General features: G+C 45.9%; 1 protein-coding gene across 14 annotated transcripts in view; it reads left to right on the top strand.

The window, feature by feature from the left end:
• DLGAP4 (DLG associated protein 4) overlaps positions 1 to 18,822 on the top strand; it is a 223,385-nt gene that overhangs the window by 197,475 nt on the left and 7,088 nt on the right. For 9 of the 14 annotated variants that reach the window (XM_055265148.2, XM_055265146.2, XM_055265140.2 and 6 more), the window contains 2 exons: positions 501 to 589; positions 1,112 to 1,524. In XM_055265148.2, coding sequence (XP_055121123.1) covers positions 501 to 589; positions 1,112 to 1,524 — 502 coding nt within the window. Of the gene's footprint in view, positions 1 to 154; positions 235 to 500; positions 590 to 1,111; positions 1,525 to 18,822 lie in introns of all 14 variants that reach the window. The other 5 variants (XM_055265149.2, XM_055265145.2, XM_055265151.2 and 2 more) reach the window with 2 other exon arrangements.

Below are 18,822 nucleotides of genomic sequence, written 5' to 3'. Positions count from 1 at the left end.
CAGGCTTCCGCCACAGGGTTCAGGGAGTGATCTTTGCCTCAAGACAGCCGCCAGCTTCAACTACACCAGATAACGGCTGTGGCTTTGTGTGTGTGTGTGTGTTTTCTTTCTCTTTCGTCGTCCTTTTTTTTTTTTCTCTCTGATGCGTGTGAAGGAGAGGACTAGAAGGAACGGTTCCCACCTCTCGGAGGACAACGGACCCAAAGCGATCGATGTGATGGCACCCTCCTCAGAGTAGGGAAAGCCAGTCATCTCCACCCCATCCCACCTCCCGCCCACCTGCCCGCCCGCCCGCCTGCCCGCCTCCGCGCGAATGAGCAGTGCCCGGCTTAACCTGGTCCGGCCTCGGGCCCACGTGCAGTGTCCGCATGCCTCGTGTTTGTCTGTCCACACGTCCGTTTGCGTCGTCCCACTAATGTGAATTTCAGCAGCAAGTGTGGTGTTTGTTTTTTATTTTTGTCTTTGTCTCCGTGCCGTTGCTGTCGTTGTCCTTCAATAAGGTTGACTGCATTCAGCCAGTGCCAAAAGAGGAGCCCAGTCCCGCTACCAAATTCCAGTCCATCGGGGTTCAGGTAGAGGACGACTGGCGGTAAGTCGGACAGAGGTGGCGGCTGCTTCTCCCCTCTCCTCTCCCTCCCTCCGCTCTCACCTCTCCTGCTCTCCCTGACCCACTTCCCCTTGCTGGATTTCTAATAACCAAGCTGGGTTTGGGTTGTGGGTGGTGGCCCAGGCATGGGAGGCTGGGCAGGGGCAGGCGGGTGGACAGATGAGCACTTGCTCTGTGAGACCAGTCACCCACGGGGGCCACGGCTGGGCCAGGACATGGCCTCAGCTGCCCTGATGCTGGTGGTCTTCCTGGCCCCACTGCAGTAAACAGGCAACCTTATGACCTTGTCCTCGTGTGTGTGTGCGTGTGGGCTTGGGCGGGATGGGGCAAGGGCTGAGCCGAGAATGAGATGGGGGCTGTGGGACCCGCTTCAGGCGCATGGTGAGCAGATGATGCATCCGTTTCTCTGTCTCCCGTGTGTCCGGGTCAAGGCGGCCTCTGGTCTCTGGCCCTCTTGGTGACTCACTCCTTCCTGTCCCCACCCCATCCACCCCCTACCCACAGAAGCAGCGTCCCGTCTCACAGTATGTCCTCCCGACGGGACACAGACTCGGATACCCAGGATGCCAATGACTCGAGCTGTAAGTCATCTGAGAGGAGCCTTCCGGACTGTACCCCTCACCCCAACTCCATCAGCATCGATGCCGGTCCCCGGCAGGCCCCCAAGATTGCCCAGATCAAGCGCAACCTCTCCTATGGAGACAACAGCGACCCTGCCCTAGAGGCATCCTCGCTGCCCCCGCCCGACCCCTGGCTCGAGACCTCCTCCAGCTCCCCAGCAGAGCCGGCACAGCCAGGGGCCTGCCGCCGAGATGGCTACTGGTTCCTAAAGCTACTGCAGGCAGAAACGGAGCGGCTGGAAGGCTGGTGCTGCCAGATGGACAAGGAGACCAAAGAGAACAACCTCTCTGAAGAAGGTGGGTGCCACATGGATGGTCCTTGGGCAGGGGTAGAAGGTGTTGGCAGCTAGTTCCAGCTGGTGGCCAGCAGCTTCCGAACTTCTGAGTGGGGGTCTCTTAGGTTCTCTTCTTGGGCTAGTTTTTGAGATCCCTTCTTACTTTCTTCGCATTCTTCCATCCACCCACCTATTTAACCAAACCTCTTTCCAGAAAGGGTTGCTGGTGATAGCTGTTTGTTGTGCAGGCTGTTAGGTCACCCACACCTGGGTTTGAATCCCAACTCCTCCCTTACTAGTGAAGTAACCCTTGGTCAGGTTACTCTGAGCCCCCATTTCCTCATCTGTAAAATGGAGATAATCCTCTGCTCACTATGTGAGCATGTTGTAAGGATTGAATGTGTCGTGCATGTAAAGGGCCTGATGACCTGTCAGACACAGAGAAAAGTGGGAGCCTAATTATGCCTTCAACAACTTCCTTTTTTTTTGGAGACAGAGTCTCGCTTTGTCACCCAGGCTGGAGTGCAGTGGCACGATATCAGCTCACTGCAACCTCTGCCTTCCAAGTTCAAGCAATTCTCCTGCCTCAGCCTCCTGAATAGCTGGGACTACAGGCACGTGCCACCACACCTGGCTGATTTTTGTATTTTTAGTAGAGACGGGGTTTCACCATATTGGCCAGGCTGGTCTCGAACTCCTGACCTCAGGTGATCCACCTGCCTATGCCTCCCAGAGTGCTGGGATTACAGGCGTGAGCCACCACACTCAGCCAACAGCTTCTTACTGAGTGCTTCCTGTGTGCCAAGCACCAGGGATCCAACTGGGTCTCAACAGGGTGTGAAGAAGTTATGCTTTTATTTTCCACTTAAGTTTCTACCTATATCATGCCAATTTCCAAAAATTCTCTTGAGAAATTAGTTCAAGAAAGTGCTAGACACGTATAGGGAGCCTAGATTCACAGGTGGTTGGAGAGGGATTGGGTGGTGGAAGGCAGGTCCTGGGAAGCTCCAGGCTGTTGACCTGCACCCACCTGGTTCACCTGAGGCTCTGGTTCCCATTGAGCTATTCCTCCACACTCAGGAAGGACAGGTCTTCAGAGTGTCCAAATGGTGTTGACCCGCATCCCATACATGATGGTGGAGGCCCTGAGGACAGCAGCCTTTGATGATGCAGAAGGCTCATCAGAGTCATTGTTTTCACTGTCCTCTAGGCCAGTTGCCAGCTTTGATGTCACACCCACTAGTGCAGAGGAACTGTTGTGAGGAAAGTACCTAGTAACTTTTTACAATAATAGTATTTCTAAAAATCAAAACAGAGACAAGGATCAGAGAGCATTAAAAGGCTTCTAAGAGAAAACATCCAGCCCACCGCCCTACCTGGGCCTTTCCCTGCTTTCAGTTTTTACTAGCTGTATATTCTGGTATTTGTCTTCATATATCTTTTTAAAAATGTGACTGATTATATTTCCTCTTTAAAATTAATCATCATTTCTATTAATTTCCTGTTACCATTGGCATAGATGAGTGTTTAGCTCTCACACAACCTCTATCTCCCTTTTTCCCACCCTCTGTATACATCACAGTTTATGGTTAAATAGTAATCAGTGTTTCTGTTTACTATGAGTATGTAAATATTGTTTATTGCAGAACCTAACAGTATATTATTATTGCATTTTCTTCTTTTTACATTTTGTTTTTCCTAAAACGAATTGTTTGCCCTGTTGCCACATTTAAAAAATACACTCCATTTGCTAAATTTAAAAAAAATTTTTTAAGAGACATGTCCTCACTCTGTCATCCAGGTCGGAAGTGCAGTGGCATAAGCATAGCTCACTGCAGCCTCAAACTCCTGGGCCGAAGTTATTCTCTCACCTCAGCTTCCTGAGTAGCAAAGGACTACCACAGAGTGCCACCATGCCCAGCTAATTTTTAAATTTTTTTGTAGGGACAAGGTCTCCCTGTGTTGCCTAGGCTGGTCTCAAACTCCTGGGCTCAAGCCATCCTCTTGGGTTGGCCTCCCAAAGTGCTGGGATTACAGGCTTGAGCCACCGCGCCCGGCCAACAATTTCTGTATAAATATAAAAATGAAGTTAAAAATAATTTTCCCTCAGAATCTTAAAGGCGCCATCATTTTTTTTATTTTTATTTTTTTGAGACAGAGTCTCGCTCTGTCACCCAGGCTGGAGTGCAGTGGTGTGATCTCAGCTAACTGCAACCTCTGCCTCCTGGGTTCAAGTGATTCTCCTGCCTCAGCCTCCCGAGTAGCTGGAATTACAGGTGTGCGCCACCATGCCCAGCTAATTTTTTGTATTTTTAGTAGAGATGGGGTTTCACTGTGTTGGCCAGGCTGGTCTCGAACTCCTGACCTCAGATAATCCGCCTGGCTCGGCCTCCAAGAATGCTGAGATTACAGGCATGAGCCACCGTGCCTGGCCACCTTGTATTAATTTTTAAAAGTAATTTTCTCACTTCTCTTTTTTCTGTTATCTGGCTCTGGAATTTCTGTCAGTTGCTGTACCTGCTGGGTGGATCCTCAGGCTCTCACTTTTTCTTCCTCATGTCTTTTTGTTGGACTTTCTGAAAGGTTTTTTCTTTTCTCTTTTTCTTCTGCCCTGTAATGGCTTTACTGAGATATAATTCACATACCACAAAATTCACCCTTTTAAAATACACATTTAGTAAACTCACAATGGCACTTAGTGTATTCACAGTGTGGTGCAACCATCACTACTGTTTATTTTAAGAACATGTTCATTGCCCCAAAAAGATGCTCTCTACTCATTAGGAGCCGCTCCCACAGCCTTATGCAACCTCTAATCTTTCTGTCTCTGGATTTGCCTATTCTGGACATTTTATATAAACAGAATCATACCATATAAGGCCTTTTTTTTTTTTTTTTTTTTTTTTTTTTTTTGAGACAGTCTCGCTCTTCTTCCAGGCTGGAGTGCAGTGGCACAGTCTTGGCTCACTGCAAGCTCCGCCTCCTAGGTTCACGCCATTCTCCTGCCTCAGCCTCCCCAGTAGCTGGAACTACAGGCACCTGCCACCATGCCCGGGTAATTTTTTGTATTTTTGGTAGAGACGGGGTTTCACCATGTTAGCCTGGATGGTCTCAATCTCCTGACCTCATGATCTGCCCACCTCAGCCTCCCAAAGTGCTGGGATTACAGGCGTGAGCCACTGCACCCGGCCCCATATATGGCCTTTTGTGTCTGGCTTTCACTTGGCATGTTTTTGAGGTTCATCCATGTTGTAGCATATGCCAGTATTTCATTCCGTTTTGTTGCTGAATAATATTTCATTTCACACTACATTTTATTTATCCATTCTTCTGTTGATGGACATTTGGGTTGTTTGTACTTTTTGGCTATTATGAATAATACTGCTAGAATATTCAGGTACAAGTTTTTGTATGGATGTCTATTCCCTTCTTTTGGAGTAGAAATGCTAGGTCAAACTTCTATTTTTGTTTTCTTTTTGTTGTAAAATACATATAACATAAAATTTACCTTTTAACTGTTTTTAAGTGTGCAATTCAGTGGCATTAATTACATTCACAATATTGCGCTACCATCACAACCATCTATTTCCAAAACTTTCATCTAAAACATAGAATCTACCCATTAAACAGTAATTCCCCATTACCCTCTCTGCCTAGCCGCTGGTATCCTCTACTTGCTATGTCTATGAATTTGCCTTGTCCTTTTGTGTTTGGCATGTTTTCAAGGTTCATCCATGTTACAGCATTTTCATTTTTATGGCTTCATTTTTATGGTTGACTAGTATTCCATTATGTGTACAATATATACCACATTTTGTTCATCTGTTGCTGGGCACTTGGGTTGTTTCCACCTTTTGGCTATTGTGAGTAATGCAGCTATGAAGATTGGCATGTTCGAGTCCCTGTTTTTAATTCTTTGGGGAGTGAAATTGCTAAGTTATCTAGTAACACTATGTTTAGCTTTTTGAGGAACGGCTGAACTGCTTTCCAAAGAAGCTATACCATTTTACATTCCTACCAGCAAAGCACGAAGGTTCCAGTTTCTATCTTCACCAACACCTGTTATCTTCTGTCTTTTAAAAAAATTCTAGCCATCCTAACGGCTATGAAGTAGTATCTCATTGTCATTTTGATTTGTATTTCCCTTATGACATTGAGCATCTTTTCATGTGTCTGCTGGTCATTTGTATGTCTTCTTGGAAGAAATGGCCAAGGCCTTCGCCCATTTTTTAATTGGGTGGTTTGTCTTTTTGTTACTGAGTTGTAAGTCCTTTATATATTCTGGGTGCTAGACCCTCATCATATATATGATTTGCAGATACTTTCTCCCATTCTGGAGACTGTCTTTTCACTTTCTTCCTGGTGACTTTTGCTGCACACAGGTTCTTTTTTTTTTTTTTGAGACAGAGTCTCGCTCTGTTGCGCAGACTGGAGTGCAGTGATGCGATCTCGGCTCACTGCAACCTCTGCCTGCTGGGTTCAGGCAATTCTCCTGCCTCAGCCTCCTGAGTAGCTGGACTAACATGTGTGTGCCACCATGCCTGGCTAATTTTTTGTATTTTTAGTAGAGATGGGGTTTCACTATGCTGGCCAGGCTGGTCTCGAACTCCTGACCTCATGATCTGCCTGCCTTGGCCTCCCAAAGTGCTGGGATTACAGGCGTGAGCCACTGCGCCTGGCTGACGCACAAAGGTTCTTAGTTTTGATGAAGTCCATTTTGTTGCTTGTGTCTCCACTTATTTTTTTTAAATTATGAGCATATATTAATAAAAATTTAAGATAAACAGTTGAGGCACTGAGAAGCTGACTGGCAGCTTTGTGTGGGCAGGGTTTGTTTTAAGTAGACTTTCTATGGACCCCTTCTTAGAATAGTGGTTTTAGGCTGGGTGTGGTGGCTCATGCCTGTAATCCCAGCACCCCAGCACTTTGCGAGGCCGAGGCGAGAGGATTTGTTGAGCCCAGGAGTTCAAGACCAGCCTGGTCAACATAGCGAGACCCCCATCTCTACCTAAAATATAAAAATTAGCCAGGCATGATGGCATGTGCCTGTCATTCCAGCTATTTGGGAGGCTGACAAGCGGGGAGGATCGCTTGAGCCTAGGAGGTCAAGGCTGCAGTGAGCCAAGATTGGGCCACTGCATTCCAGCCTGGGTGACAGAGTGAGACCCTGTCTCAAAAGGAAAAAATCATAAGGAAGAGAATATACTTACTGCTCATTAAGCAGAAGTGGATCGTCATAAAGGTCTTCATCCTTGTCTTCACATTGAGTACACTGAGGAAGAGGAATGGGGAAGAGGAGGAATGTTGGTCCCACTGTCTCGGGGTGGCAGATGGGAAGAAAATTGATACATAAGTAGATCTTTGCAGTTCAAACCTGTGTTGTTCAAGGGTCAGCTGTATTTCACCATATATTCAATATAAAATTATTGCAATATCTTATATTCCTTTTCATAGTAAGTCTTTTAAAATTTAGTGTATATTTTACTCTTACAGCACATCTTAATTCAGACAAGCAACGTTTCAGGTGCTTACTAACCACATGTGGCTAGTAGCTGCTGTATTGAGTAGCACAGATTGAGACAGTAAGCCTGGGGCGGGGTGCACAGATTGCTTCATGCCAATAGGGTGATTCTGTGGGTTTGATTCCCTTTAACTTTCCTTTACTATACTTAATTCTAGTTATTTCTAGCGCAAGAAGATGTTTACCTGCAAAGGAAATTATGTCATACCAAACAATATTGGTATTACCTTCCTGTCTACCTGGGAGGGAAGGGGTCTTTTATGATGTTTCTGGATAACCGCAACCAGAACTCCTGCAGTTGAACACGAACTCTAGAGGGAGCCCTTTTCATAGCCCTGTATCAGTTACTGTAACTTACAGACAGATGGAGTCACATAGCTCATGTCCCTTATCCAAAATACAAGGTCAGGGAACTCAGCAGTGCCCACCCACCCAGGTGGCTGCCTGTCTTGATTGGATTTTGCATTGCCCTCTTGTCTAAACCTGAAGAACTTTAAACTTGACAATGTTCTTTTCAGATAATTTATTTTTCTGAATTGTGGTTAAATATATATAACATGAAAATTACCATTTCAACCAAGTTTACAGTCTGTGGCATTAAATTCACATTGTTGTATAACCATCACCGCCGTCCATCTCTAGAACTTGTTTTGTCTTCCCCAGCTGAAATCTGTACCAATTAAACACTAACTCCCCATTCCTTCCTACCCCCCAGCCACTGGCAGCCACCACTCTACTTTGTCTCTGAGTTTGACTATTCTAGCTACTTCATGTAAGTGGAACCATGCAGCATTTGTTCTTCTGTGACTGGCGTATTTCACTTTGCATAATGTCGTCAAGGTTCATCCATAGCATGTGTCACAGTTCCCTCCCTTGTTAAGGCTGAGTCATATTCCATTGTATGTAGAGACTACATTTTATGTGTCTATTCATTTGCCAGTGGATAGGTGGATTGCATCTACCTTTTGGCCATTGTGAATAACGCTTCCTGTCTCTTAAGAATGATACTCTTCATTGAAATTGCAAGGCTCTCTGATTAAATTCTGTATATCCACTCAAGGCCCTGACTTGTGGCCACAAGTTAGTTTTTTGTTTTTTTGTTTGTTTTGTTTTTGTGAGACAGAGTCGCACTCTGTTGCCCAGGCTGGAGTGCAGTGGTACAGTTTCGGCTCACCACAACCTCCGCCTCCTGGGTTCAAGTGATTCTCATGCCTCAGCCTCTTGAGTAGCTGGGATTACAGGCAAGTGCCACCATGTCCAGCTAATTTTTGTATTTTTAGTAGAGATGGGGTTTCACCATGTTGGCCAGGCTGGTCTCGAACTCCTGACCTCAAGTGATCTGCCCACTTCGCCCTCCCAGAATGCTGGGATTACAGGTGTGAGCCACCACACCCAGCCATGGCCACAAGTTTTAAGGTCACCCCTCTTACATCTGTGAGGAACTCCATCAAGGAGATACCATTCGTAGCTGGGCCTCAGAGAATATCTACAGGCTGCGGGAGAGGAAAGGCATTCCAGATGGAGGGAGCAAAGACACAGAAGCAGGAAGGGCATAACAAGTCACACCAAACCTAATGGCACAAAACAACCGTTTTATTATGGTCATGGATTCTGTATGTCAGCAGTTCAGAAAGAGCGTGGCAGGAACATCTTGTTTCTTCTCCATAAAGCCTGGGGCTTCAGATGGGAAGGCTCAGGGGCTGGGGGTGACGTGACATCTGAGGGATGGCATTACCTAAAGGTAGTTAACGTGTGTGCCTGGCACTTAAACAAGGATGACTCAAAGGCCAGGACTGCCAGCCACAGCCCCTGTGTATGTCCCCCCACGTGCCTTTGCTCCCTCGCAGCATGGCAGCCTTCCTGCATGGTGGCTCCAGGCCCAAGTGTGTGTTGAACCTTGAGGCTGCATCCTTTTCTGACCTAGCCCTGGAAGTCACCTACTAACTCTTCCACTGTATTTGATTGGTTACAAGCAAGTCCCAAGCCCAAGGCGGGGCTTCAGGTTGAAGGAGGGGAGTATTAGACCCTACCTCTTCATAGGGAAGTATCAAGGCTCTAAAAGAGGAGGAGGGATAGGAGAGACTGTTGGGGCCTTCAGAAAATACAATCTGCCACAGCAAAGAAGCAGTTACATCCACTGTTAAGCTGCAGTAAAAAGAACAATTTCATATTGAACACTATGTCTTGAACACTGTCTACTTTGATACATAGAGATCTAGTTCATTTCTGTTAAATTCATAGGCATATACTACATTCTCTTTGACCATTTTCCTACTGATGCTTCAGGGTTCTTTGTTTTTTTTTTTTTTTGAGATGGAGTTCTCTCTTGTTACCCAGTCTGGAGTGCAGTGGTGCGATCTCGGCTTACCACAACCTCCACCTCCCGGGTTCAAGCAATTCTCCTGCCTCAGCCTCCCAAGTAGCTGGGATTACAGGCATGTGCCACCATGCCCAGCTAATTTTTTGTATTTTTATTAGAGACGAGGTTTCTCCATGTTGGTCAGGCTGGTCTCTTACTCCTGACCTCAAGTGATCCGCCTGCCTCAGCCTCCCAAAGTGCTGGGATTACAAGCGTGAGCCACCGCGCCTGGCCTGAAGTCTCTTTCTTTCTTCAGTGTTTAGTGATGCAGATTCCATACTTACGCAGGGGTATGTTTCTGGGCTCTGTTCTGTTCCTCTTTTGGCTGCTTCTATGTTAATACAACTATTTTCATTTATTTGTTTATTTAATTTTATTTTTTTGGCGAGTCTCGCTCTGGCACCCCATCTGAAGTACAGTGGCATGATCTCAGCTCACTGCAACTTCTGCTTCCCGGGTTCAAGCGATTCTCCTGCCTCAGCCTCCTGAGTAGCTGGGACTACAGGTGCATGCAACCACACCCGGCTAATTTTTTGTATTTTTAGTAGAAATGAGGTTTCGCCATGTTGGCCAAGCTGGTCTCAAACTCTTGACCTTAGTTGACCCGCCTGCCTTGGCCTCCCAAAGTGCTGGGATTACAGGCGTGAGCCACTGAGCCTGGCTGACACCTGGCTAATTTTTGTATTTCTAGTAGAGATGGGATTTCACCGTGTTGGCCAGGCTGGTTTGGAATTCCTGACCTCAAGTGATCCGCCTGCCTCGGCCTCCCAAAGTCCTGGGATTACAGGTGTGAGCCACTGTGCCCAGCTGACACCTGGCTAATTTTGGTATTTCTAGTAGAGATGGGGTTTCACCATGTTGGCCAGGCTGGTTTGGAATTCCTCACCTCAAGTGATCCACCCACCTCAGCCTCCCAAAGTGCTGGGATTACAGGAGTGAGCCACTGTGCCCAGCTTTGTTAATATAACTTTTAATTACCATGGCTTTGTAGCATGCCTTGGTATCTGGTGAGTGCTCCGTCTTTATCCTTTTTGTGCAGAAAGAAAAACTATTCTTATATCTTCATTCTTCCAATGTAAATTATAGAATTTGTATATCAATTCCTCAGAAAAATTATGTTGGGATGAAAACTGGAAGTAGAGTGAGCTTATAGATTAATTGGGGAAGAATTGATAACTAAAATATTGAATCTTCCTAACTATAAATCAACTTTATTACTCCATTTATTCAAGAATGCTATTATATCCTTCTATCCAAGTTTGAGTAATTTCTCTATGAAGGTCTTTCATATTTTAATTTTCATTTAATTTAATTTTTTGAGAAAAGGTCTCACTCTGTCACCCAGGCTGGAGCACAATGGCATGATCTTGGTTCATTGCAGCCTCAGCCTCCTGGGCTCAGGTGATCCTCCTGCCTCAGCTTTCCAAGTAGCTGAGGCTACAGGTGTGTACCACCATGCTCAGCTAACTTTGAGATTTTTTTGTAGAGATGGGGTCTCACTGTGTTGTCCAGGCTGGTCTTGAACTCCTGGGCTCAAGCAGTCCTCCTGCTTTAACCTCCCAAAGTGCTGGGATTACACCCATGAGCCACTGCATCTGGCCTCCTGCATATTTTTATTAGATTTATTCCTTGGTACTTTCTAGTAGTTTTTGTTGAGTTTTGTGAAATTGATCATTTAAAAAATATTTGCGGCCGGGTGCAGTGACTCACTCCTATAATCCCAGTGCTTTGGAAGGCCGAGGTAGGCAGATCATTTGAGGTCAGGAGCTCGAGACCAGCCTGGCCAACATGGTGAAACTCCATCTCTACTAAAAATACAAAAATCAGCTGGGTGTCATGGTGGGCACCTGTAATCTTGGCTACTTCTGAGGCTGAGGCAGGAGAATCACTTGAACCCGGGAGGTGGAGGTTGCGGTGAGCTGAGATCATGCCACCGTGCTCCAGCCTGGGTGACAGAGGGAGACCCTATCTCAAAAAAAAAAAAAAAAAAAAAAAAATGCATATTCTAATTAGTCACAGCTAGTAGGTAGAAATGTTTGATCCTTGTATGTTGATCTTGTGTCCGGCAACCAAGAGAATCCAACGTGGTTCTCTTGGATTTGCATCATAAATGATTATATTGTTTGCTAAGAATGCCAATTTTGTCTCTCTGATCTTTTTTTTTTTGAGACGGAGTCTTGCTCTGTTGCGCAGGCTAGAGTGCAGTGGCACGATCTCGGCCCACTGCAAGCTCCACCTCCCGGATTCATGCCATTCTCCTGCCTCGGCCTCCCGAGTAGCTAGGACTACAGGTGCCCACCACCTCGCCCAGCTAATTTTTTGTAATTTTAGTAGAGACGGAGTTTCACTGTGTTAGCCAGGATGGTCTTGATCTCCTGACCTCGTGATCCACCCGCCGCAGCCTCCCAAAGTGCTGGGATTATAGGCGTAAGCCACCAGGCCCGGCCCCTTGTCTCTCTGATCTTATTGATATCTTGTCCAACTGTATGGCAGGGTGCTTCGGGACAGTGTGGAATAATAGGTCCCTATCTCTACCTTGGTCCTGACTGTCATTCACTCAGTGAATTTTTTTTTTTTTTTTTTTTTTTTTTTTTTTGAGGCAGAGTCTCGCTGTCGCCCAGGCTGGAGTACAGTGGCGCAATCTCGGCTCACTGCAGGCTCCGCCCCCCGGGGTTCACGCCATCTCCTGCCTCAGCCTCCCGAGTAGCTGGGACTACAGGCGCCCGCCATCTCGCCCGGCTAATTTTTTGTATTTTTAGTAGAGACGGGGTTTCACTGTGTTAGCCAGGATGGTCTCGATCTCCTGACCTCGTGATCCACCCGCCTCGGCCTCCCAAAGTGCTGGGATTACAGGCGTGAGCCACCACGCCCGGCCGGCCACTTAGTGAATATTTATTGAGTTCTACCTTATGCCAGGTACTGTTGTAGCTTCTGGGGATGTAGCAGTGAACAAAACAAAATCCCTCCCCTCATGGGAAGGGATACCAAATAACCAAATGTGGTAAGCAATAACCAGGTGAGCAGTAACAAATAACCAGAAAGGGTAAGAGCAGTATCGTGTCCACTGCACAGGCAGGGGCGGTGTTGCTGTTGCATTCAGGGTGGTCAGGGAGGGCATCCCTGGCCAGGTGACCTGTGAGCAGAAACCTGAAGAGAGGGAGAGAGGAAGTCTGTAGAGATTTGGGGAGAAGAAATTTCCAGGCAGAGGGAGCAGCACCTGACTGATGGGCAAGTGCTTGACACGCGCAAGGCTGAGGGAAGCCACCAGCGGGCTGCAGCCATGAACCAGAGGAGAGGGATGGGAGACAAAGTCAGACTGGGGGCGTCTCAGATCACAGGGGTCTCAGAGGCCCTTTTTTTTTTTTTTTTTTTTTGAGATGGGGTCTCACTCTTTCACCCAGGCTGGAGTGCAGCGGCGCAATTTTGGCTGACTGTAACCTCCACCTGCCAGGCTCAAGCAATCCTCCCACCTCAGTCTCCCAAGTAGCTGGGACCAGAGGCCTGCCACACCTGGCTGGGAGTTTCACCACGTTGCCCAGGCTGGTCTTGAACTCCTGAACTCAAGTGATCCACCCATCAGAGGCCATTATTAAAGGCTTGGTTTTACTCCAAGAAGACCTCATCAGAGAGTTTTGAGTGCTGCAACTTGACATACTTTTTTAAAGGATTAATCTGGCTTCTCTATCCAAATGAGAACCTCCGTGTACCTTCCATTGGCACACAAATGGAAGCTGGGAGATGAGTTAGGAGGATTTAACAATCTGGGTGAGAGAGACTTTAATGGAGGTATCAGACTGTGGATATATTTTGAAGATAGAACAGGATTTCTCAACAGATTACATATGGGGTAAGAGTAAGGGAGCCAAACATGGCTTGGAGTCTGAGTGAAGAAGAGGATGGCGTTGCCATTGAAATAGGGAAAACTGTAGGAAATGTAGATCTGGGGGAAAGTCAGGAGTTTGGTTTGGAACATGTTAAATTTGATATGTTTTGTTAGACATCAGAATAGAGAAGTCAAGCAGGCAGTTGGATACATGAGTCTGGGGATAGGTCCAGTTTGAAGATTCTATTTGGGAGTCACCAGAGTATAGATAAAGATGAATAAGATGAGAATGCCTAATAAGTAGAGAAGACAAGCAGTCTAAGGACTGAGCCCAGAGACGTGAACACTTAGTGGTGGAAAGGGAGGAATAAACAGCAAGATCAAAGGAAGAGCAATTGGAAGCCACCTGAACAACGTTCTCAAGGAGAGAATCCACAGTGTCAAAGGCAGCTGAAGGGCTCACCAAGCCAGATCTAGAAAGGCAGAGGTCAGTAACTACATAAAGGGCCATTTTGGTGGAATCGTGATGGCGGAAGCATGGGTAAGGTAGCCTGATAGGAGGAGGATTAAGAGAAGAGAAAACAGGAGAGTAACTGGAGACCACATGCATGGATTTTCCTGTAAAAGGAAGCAGAGAAATGGAGGGATGTAGGGTCAAAGGAGACAGCTGTTTCGTTGTTGTTGCTGTTGTTTTGAGATAGGGTCTCACTCTGTCACCCAGGTTGAAGTGCAGTGGTGTGATCTCAGCTCAATGCAGCCTTGAACTCCTGGGCTCCACTGATCCTCCCACCCCAGCCTCCCAAGTAGCTGGGAACACCGGGGTGCACCACCACACCTGCCTAATTAAAAAAATCTTTTTTATAGAGATGCAATCTTGCTTTGTTGCCTAGGCTGGTCTCAAACTCCTGGGTTTAAACAGTCCCCCCATCTCAGCCTCCCACAGTGTTAGGGTTACAGGCATGAGCCACCACGCCTGTCCTTGTTTTGTTTTTTTAATGGAGCAATATAAGCATGTTTATATGTTGCTGAGAATGACCTTGTTAGAGAAAGGGAGCTTATTATGCTGGAGAGAAAATGGGCAACTGTTGGGGTTATCCTTAGGTGAGAAGGAATCGAGTTAGTGCCCAAGTAGAGAACAGATAGCTTCTCCACAGGGACAGGAGAAAGGCCATGTCTGAGGAGAGGTGAGGTGAGGCAGGTGGGAGCAGAGTCATCACCTCAGGGCAAGGAGGTGGGGAGGATGCGTAGGACGTCTCTGCAGAGCAGATTTGAAACTGGCATCAGGAGAGAGCAGGCCCACCAGTCACTCCAAGGACCACTGAGATTAGGTGTGAAGGCAGAACTGGAATGGGGGAGGGGTGTGTCCATCCAAAAGATGAGCTTGGGTTTACTGTTTTCCATTCATTGCATGTCTGTATCACACCACTTTCTATAAAATGGTTTGTGTATTTCTCCTTAAAAAATTTTTGCTTTATATATTTTGAAGATATTGGATGGATCAAGTTTAGAATTGTAATATTCCTGGCAGACGTTCACTGATCCATTCTGTTTTTCAGAATCTATGTGTTTGCCTGAGAGTCATCTTATATGTATTATGACTATTACAGTAGCAGACTTCCTTTGATTAGTGTTTGTCTGGTATATCTCTTTCCATCCATTTACTTTTAACCTTTCACTGTCCTTATTAATCATGTCTCTTGTAATCAGCATATACCTGGATTTTATGTTTTATCCAGTTTCCTGATTTTTATTTTAGAAATAGGTAATGTAGTCCATTTTTACAAGGTCATTTCTGTATATTTAGGTTTATTCTTACCATGTTATTTTGGGGGATTTGTGCTTTTTAAATGTATTTTAATTTATTTATTTAAATAGAGACGGGCTCTCACTATGTTGCCCAGGCTGGTCTCAAACTTCTAGCCTTAAGCAGTCCTCCCACCTGGGCCTCCCAAAGTGTTGGAATTACAGGCGTGAACCACTGAGCCCACCCTCCTTTTCTGAGGTATCTTTTTTCCTCTTTCTTCCCTTCTTTTGGATTAACTCCTCTCCTCACTCCTTTTACAAACCCTACTAGTTTTCAGGCTGTATTAGTTGGGATTATGTTTGCCTACAAATAACACTAAAACTTTTCTAAAAAGTGATTTAAACAAGACTGTTTATTTCATTCTCAAGAATGTCTGAGATAGTGATGGTGGAGCCACAGGCTTTTTTGTTTCCTTGCGGTTTGATGCCATTAATTGGCTTTCATTGATAAGATCTTCTCAACTGTCAGAGTGCTGCTGGATCCCAGCATCCTAAGTGCATTCCAGCCAGCAAAAGGAACCGACAGCAAAGGAGAACAAGCTGGCCCACGCACTGCTTCTGCTTCCACTGCTTTGGCCAGAATTTAGACATACAACTATGCATATCTTGCTGCAGGGGAGTCTAGGAAATGCTTGATTCCAGGCTATGTGCTCAGTTAAAAATAAAAGGTCCACACAGATCACTTGTTTTCAGAAGCCTATGCTGTGCTTAGTAGACAGTGTGCACATTATAGAGAGTTGGCATAATGCTAACAACAGAAATCCTTATTCCAATCCTGATCCTAGTATAACTTGTTGTAGGATTATAGTACTTTGCATGCCATGCCTCAGAGTTTTAATGTGACAGTACTGGCTGGGTGCAGTGGCTCATGCCTGTAATCCCAGCACTTTGGGAGCCGAGGTGGGTGGATTGCCTGAGCTCAGGAGTTCGAGACCAGCCTGGGCAACATGGTGAAACTCCATCTTTACTAAAATACAAAAAGTTAGCCAGGCGTGGTGGTGTGCACCTGTAATCCCAGCTACTTGGAAGGCTGAGACCAGAGAATCACTTGAACCCGGGAGGCAGAGGTTGCAGTGAGCCCAGATTGTGCCACTGCATTCCAGTCTGGGCAACAGAGCTAGACTTCATCTCAGGAAAAAAAAAAAAATTGACAGTACTTTGTCCTGGGAAGTTCACACTATGCCTAAAGGCATAGTGTTTCATTTCCTCTGAATAAAGTTGCTGTTAGATATGAAGGAAAAAAAATCGAAAGTTCTGTGTATGGCTGGGCACAGTGGCTTATGCCTGTAGTCCCAACACTTTGGGAGGCTGAGGCAGGTGGATCACTTGATCCCAAAAGTTCAAGACCAGCCTGGGCAACATAGTGAAACCCCACGAAACACCATGTAAAACACCCCACATGAAACACCATGCCTGGCTAATTTTATATTTTGTATCTCTATAAAAAATACAGCCGGGCGCGGTGGCTTATGCCTGTAATCCCAGCACTTTGGGAGGCTGAGGCGGGTGGATCACGAGGTCAGGAGATCAAGACCATCCTGGCTAACACGGTGAAACACCGTCTCTACTAAAAATACAAAAATTAGCCGGGTGTAGTGGCGGGCACCTGTAGTCCCAGCTACTTGGGAGGCTGAGGCAGGAGAATGGCGTGAACCTGGGAGGCGGAGCTTGCAGTGAGCCGAGATTGTGCCACTGCACTCCAGCCTGGGCGACAGAGCCAGACGCCATCTCAAAAAAAAAAAAAAAAAAGACACAAGGTCTCGATCAGGCTCCAGTGTAGTAGCGCAATCATACCTCACCGCAGCCTCAATCTCCTGGGCTAAAGCAGTCCTCCCACCTCAGCCTCCTGAGTAGCTAAACTACAGGCACACACCACCACACCTGGTTTAATTTTTTTATTTTCTGTAGAGACGGGGTCTTGTGGCTGGGCATCAAGTTCTCTACTTGGGCACTAATTCGATTCCTTCTCACCTAAGGATAACCCCAACAGTGGACCATTTTCTCTCCAGCATAATAAGCTCCCTTTTTCTAACAAAGTCATTCTCAACAACATATAAACATGCTTATATTGCGCCATTAAAAAAATAAAGCCAGGCACAGTGGCTCATGCCTGTAATCCTAGCACTTTGGGAGGCCAAGATGGGGGCACTGTTTAAACCCAGGAGTTTGAGACCAGCCAAGGCAACAAAGCGAGACTGGGTCTCTACAAAAAACATTTTTTAAATAACTGGGTGTGGTGGTGCAGCCCTGTGATCTCAGACTCCTTGGCCTTAGGCGATATTCCCACCTCAGCCTCTCAAAGTGCTGAGATCAGACGGTGCCAGGCCTAAATGTGTCTTTGATTGTCTTCTGATTTCCAGCCTTTTTATTGAAAAGTAAGCTGTCAGTCTTCCTGCTGCTCTTCTGAAGATTAATTTTATCCCCTCTATCTGCTTTTAAGATTTTCTCCTTGTGTTTGAGTTTTACCAGTTTTACTATGAGATCTAGGTGTGATTTTCCTTTTATTTCTCCTGCCTCATATTCACAGGGCTTCTTGAATCTTGAACTATAATATCTTTCATAAATTTCAGAAAAGTCCTGGCCATTCCTTACTCCAATTTCTGCTCCATTTTACTTCTTCTCTAATTGTGGACTCTAATTACACATATGTTCGACTGACTGTCTTGTCTCTTTATTGTTTTATTTTTTACCTTTAGGCCTCAGTCTGGATTATTTCCTACCAGATTATTTTATAGTTCAGCTATGACAAATCTATTAAACCCATCTGTTGGCCAGGCGTGGTGGCTCACACCTGTAATCCCAATACTTTGGGAGGCTGAGGCAGGCAGATCACGAGGTCAGGAGTTCAAGACCAGCCTGGCCAACATGGTGAACCCCCGTCTCTACTAAAAATTAGCCAGGCATGGTGGCGGGCACCTGTAATCCCAGCTACGCAGAGGGCTGAGGCAGAAGAATTTCTTGAACCTGGGAGGCGGAGGTTGCAGTGAGCTGAGATAGCGCCACTGCACTGCAGCCTGGGCGACAGAACAAGACTCCATCTCGAAAAAAAAAAATAATTTTAAAAAACCATCTGTTAACATTCTTAACTTCAGTAATATACTTCTTCTAGACTTTTCGTTTGGTACTTTTTTGATAAATTCTGGTTCTCTGCTAATATTCTTCATCTGTTTTCTTGTATATGTATATATTTACAGTTATTTTAAAGCCCTCCTCCAGTAACTCTGTAGGTCCAGACCCTGTAGGTCTCTTTATTTTTTCTTTTGGTGTACAATTATTTCGTCATATCTCCTGGTGTGCCTGGTAATTTCTGTTCAGTGTCAGAAATTACATTTGAAAACTAGAGGTAATTTGAGGCTCAGGATGATTTTCTGCTCTTTAAGAATTTACTTTTGCTTCTTACAGGTAATTAGTGTATGGCGAAATCAATTTAATCTGAATGGTATTGAGGTGATTCAGGGCAGGGTTTTTCTGACAGTGATTCCGAGCTGGGTGCTTGTGACAGCTCATCTATTTCTAGTTGGCGCCCAATCCCGATGTGCACACCTCGGAGGTCACAGCAGTAGCCAGTGGTGTTTTCCAAGCCCCTCCTTCATGGCAGACTCTGAGCTCCAGTTTCCGTCTCAAGAATACCTCAAGACTACTGGAAGCTTTGCTCAGCCTAATGTACTTTCCAAGTGCTGTCTGCCTTGGTAGCCCTGAATTCCAGTTTTTGTCTCTGTTCCCATGAAACTGCCACAAGCTCTGCTCAGCTTCTTTTGAATTGGGAGATGTCTTATGGGCCCCCAGCTCACGGGTGATAGATAATATCAGACTT

This window comes from Symphalangus syndactylus, chromosome 24 (assembly GCF_028878055.3).
Source record: "Symphalangus syndactylus isolate Jambi chromosome 24, NHGRI_mSymSyn1-v2.1_pri, whole genome shotgun sequence".
Taxonomy (NCBI): Eukaryota; Metazoa; Chordata; class Mammalia; order Primates; family Hylobatidae; genus Symphalangus; species Symphalangus syndactylus.
Note: the sequence above shows the minus strand (reverse complement) of the source record. Positions and strands in the feature narration are given on the sequence as shown.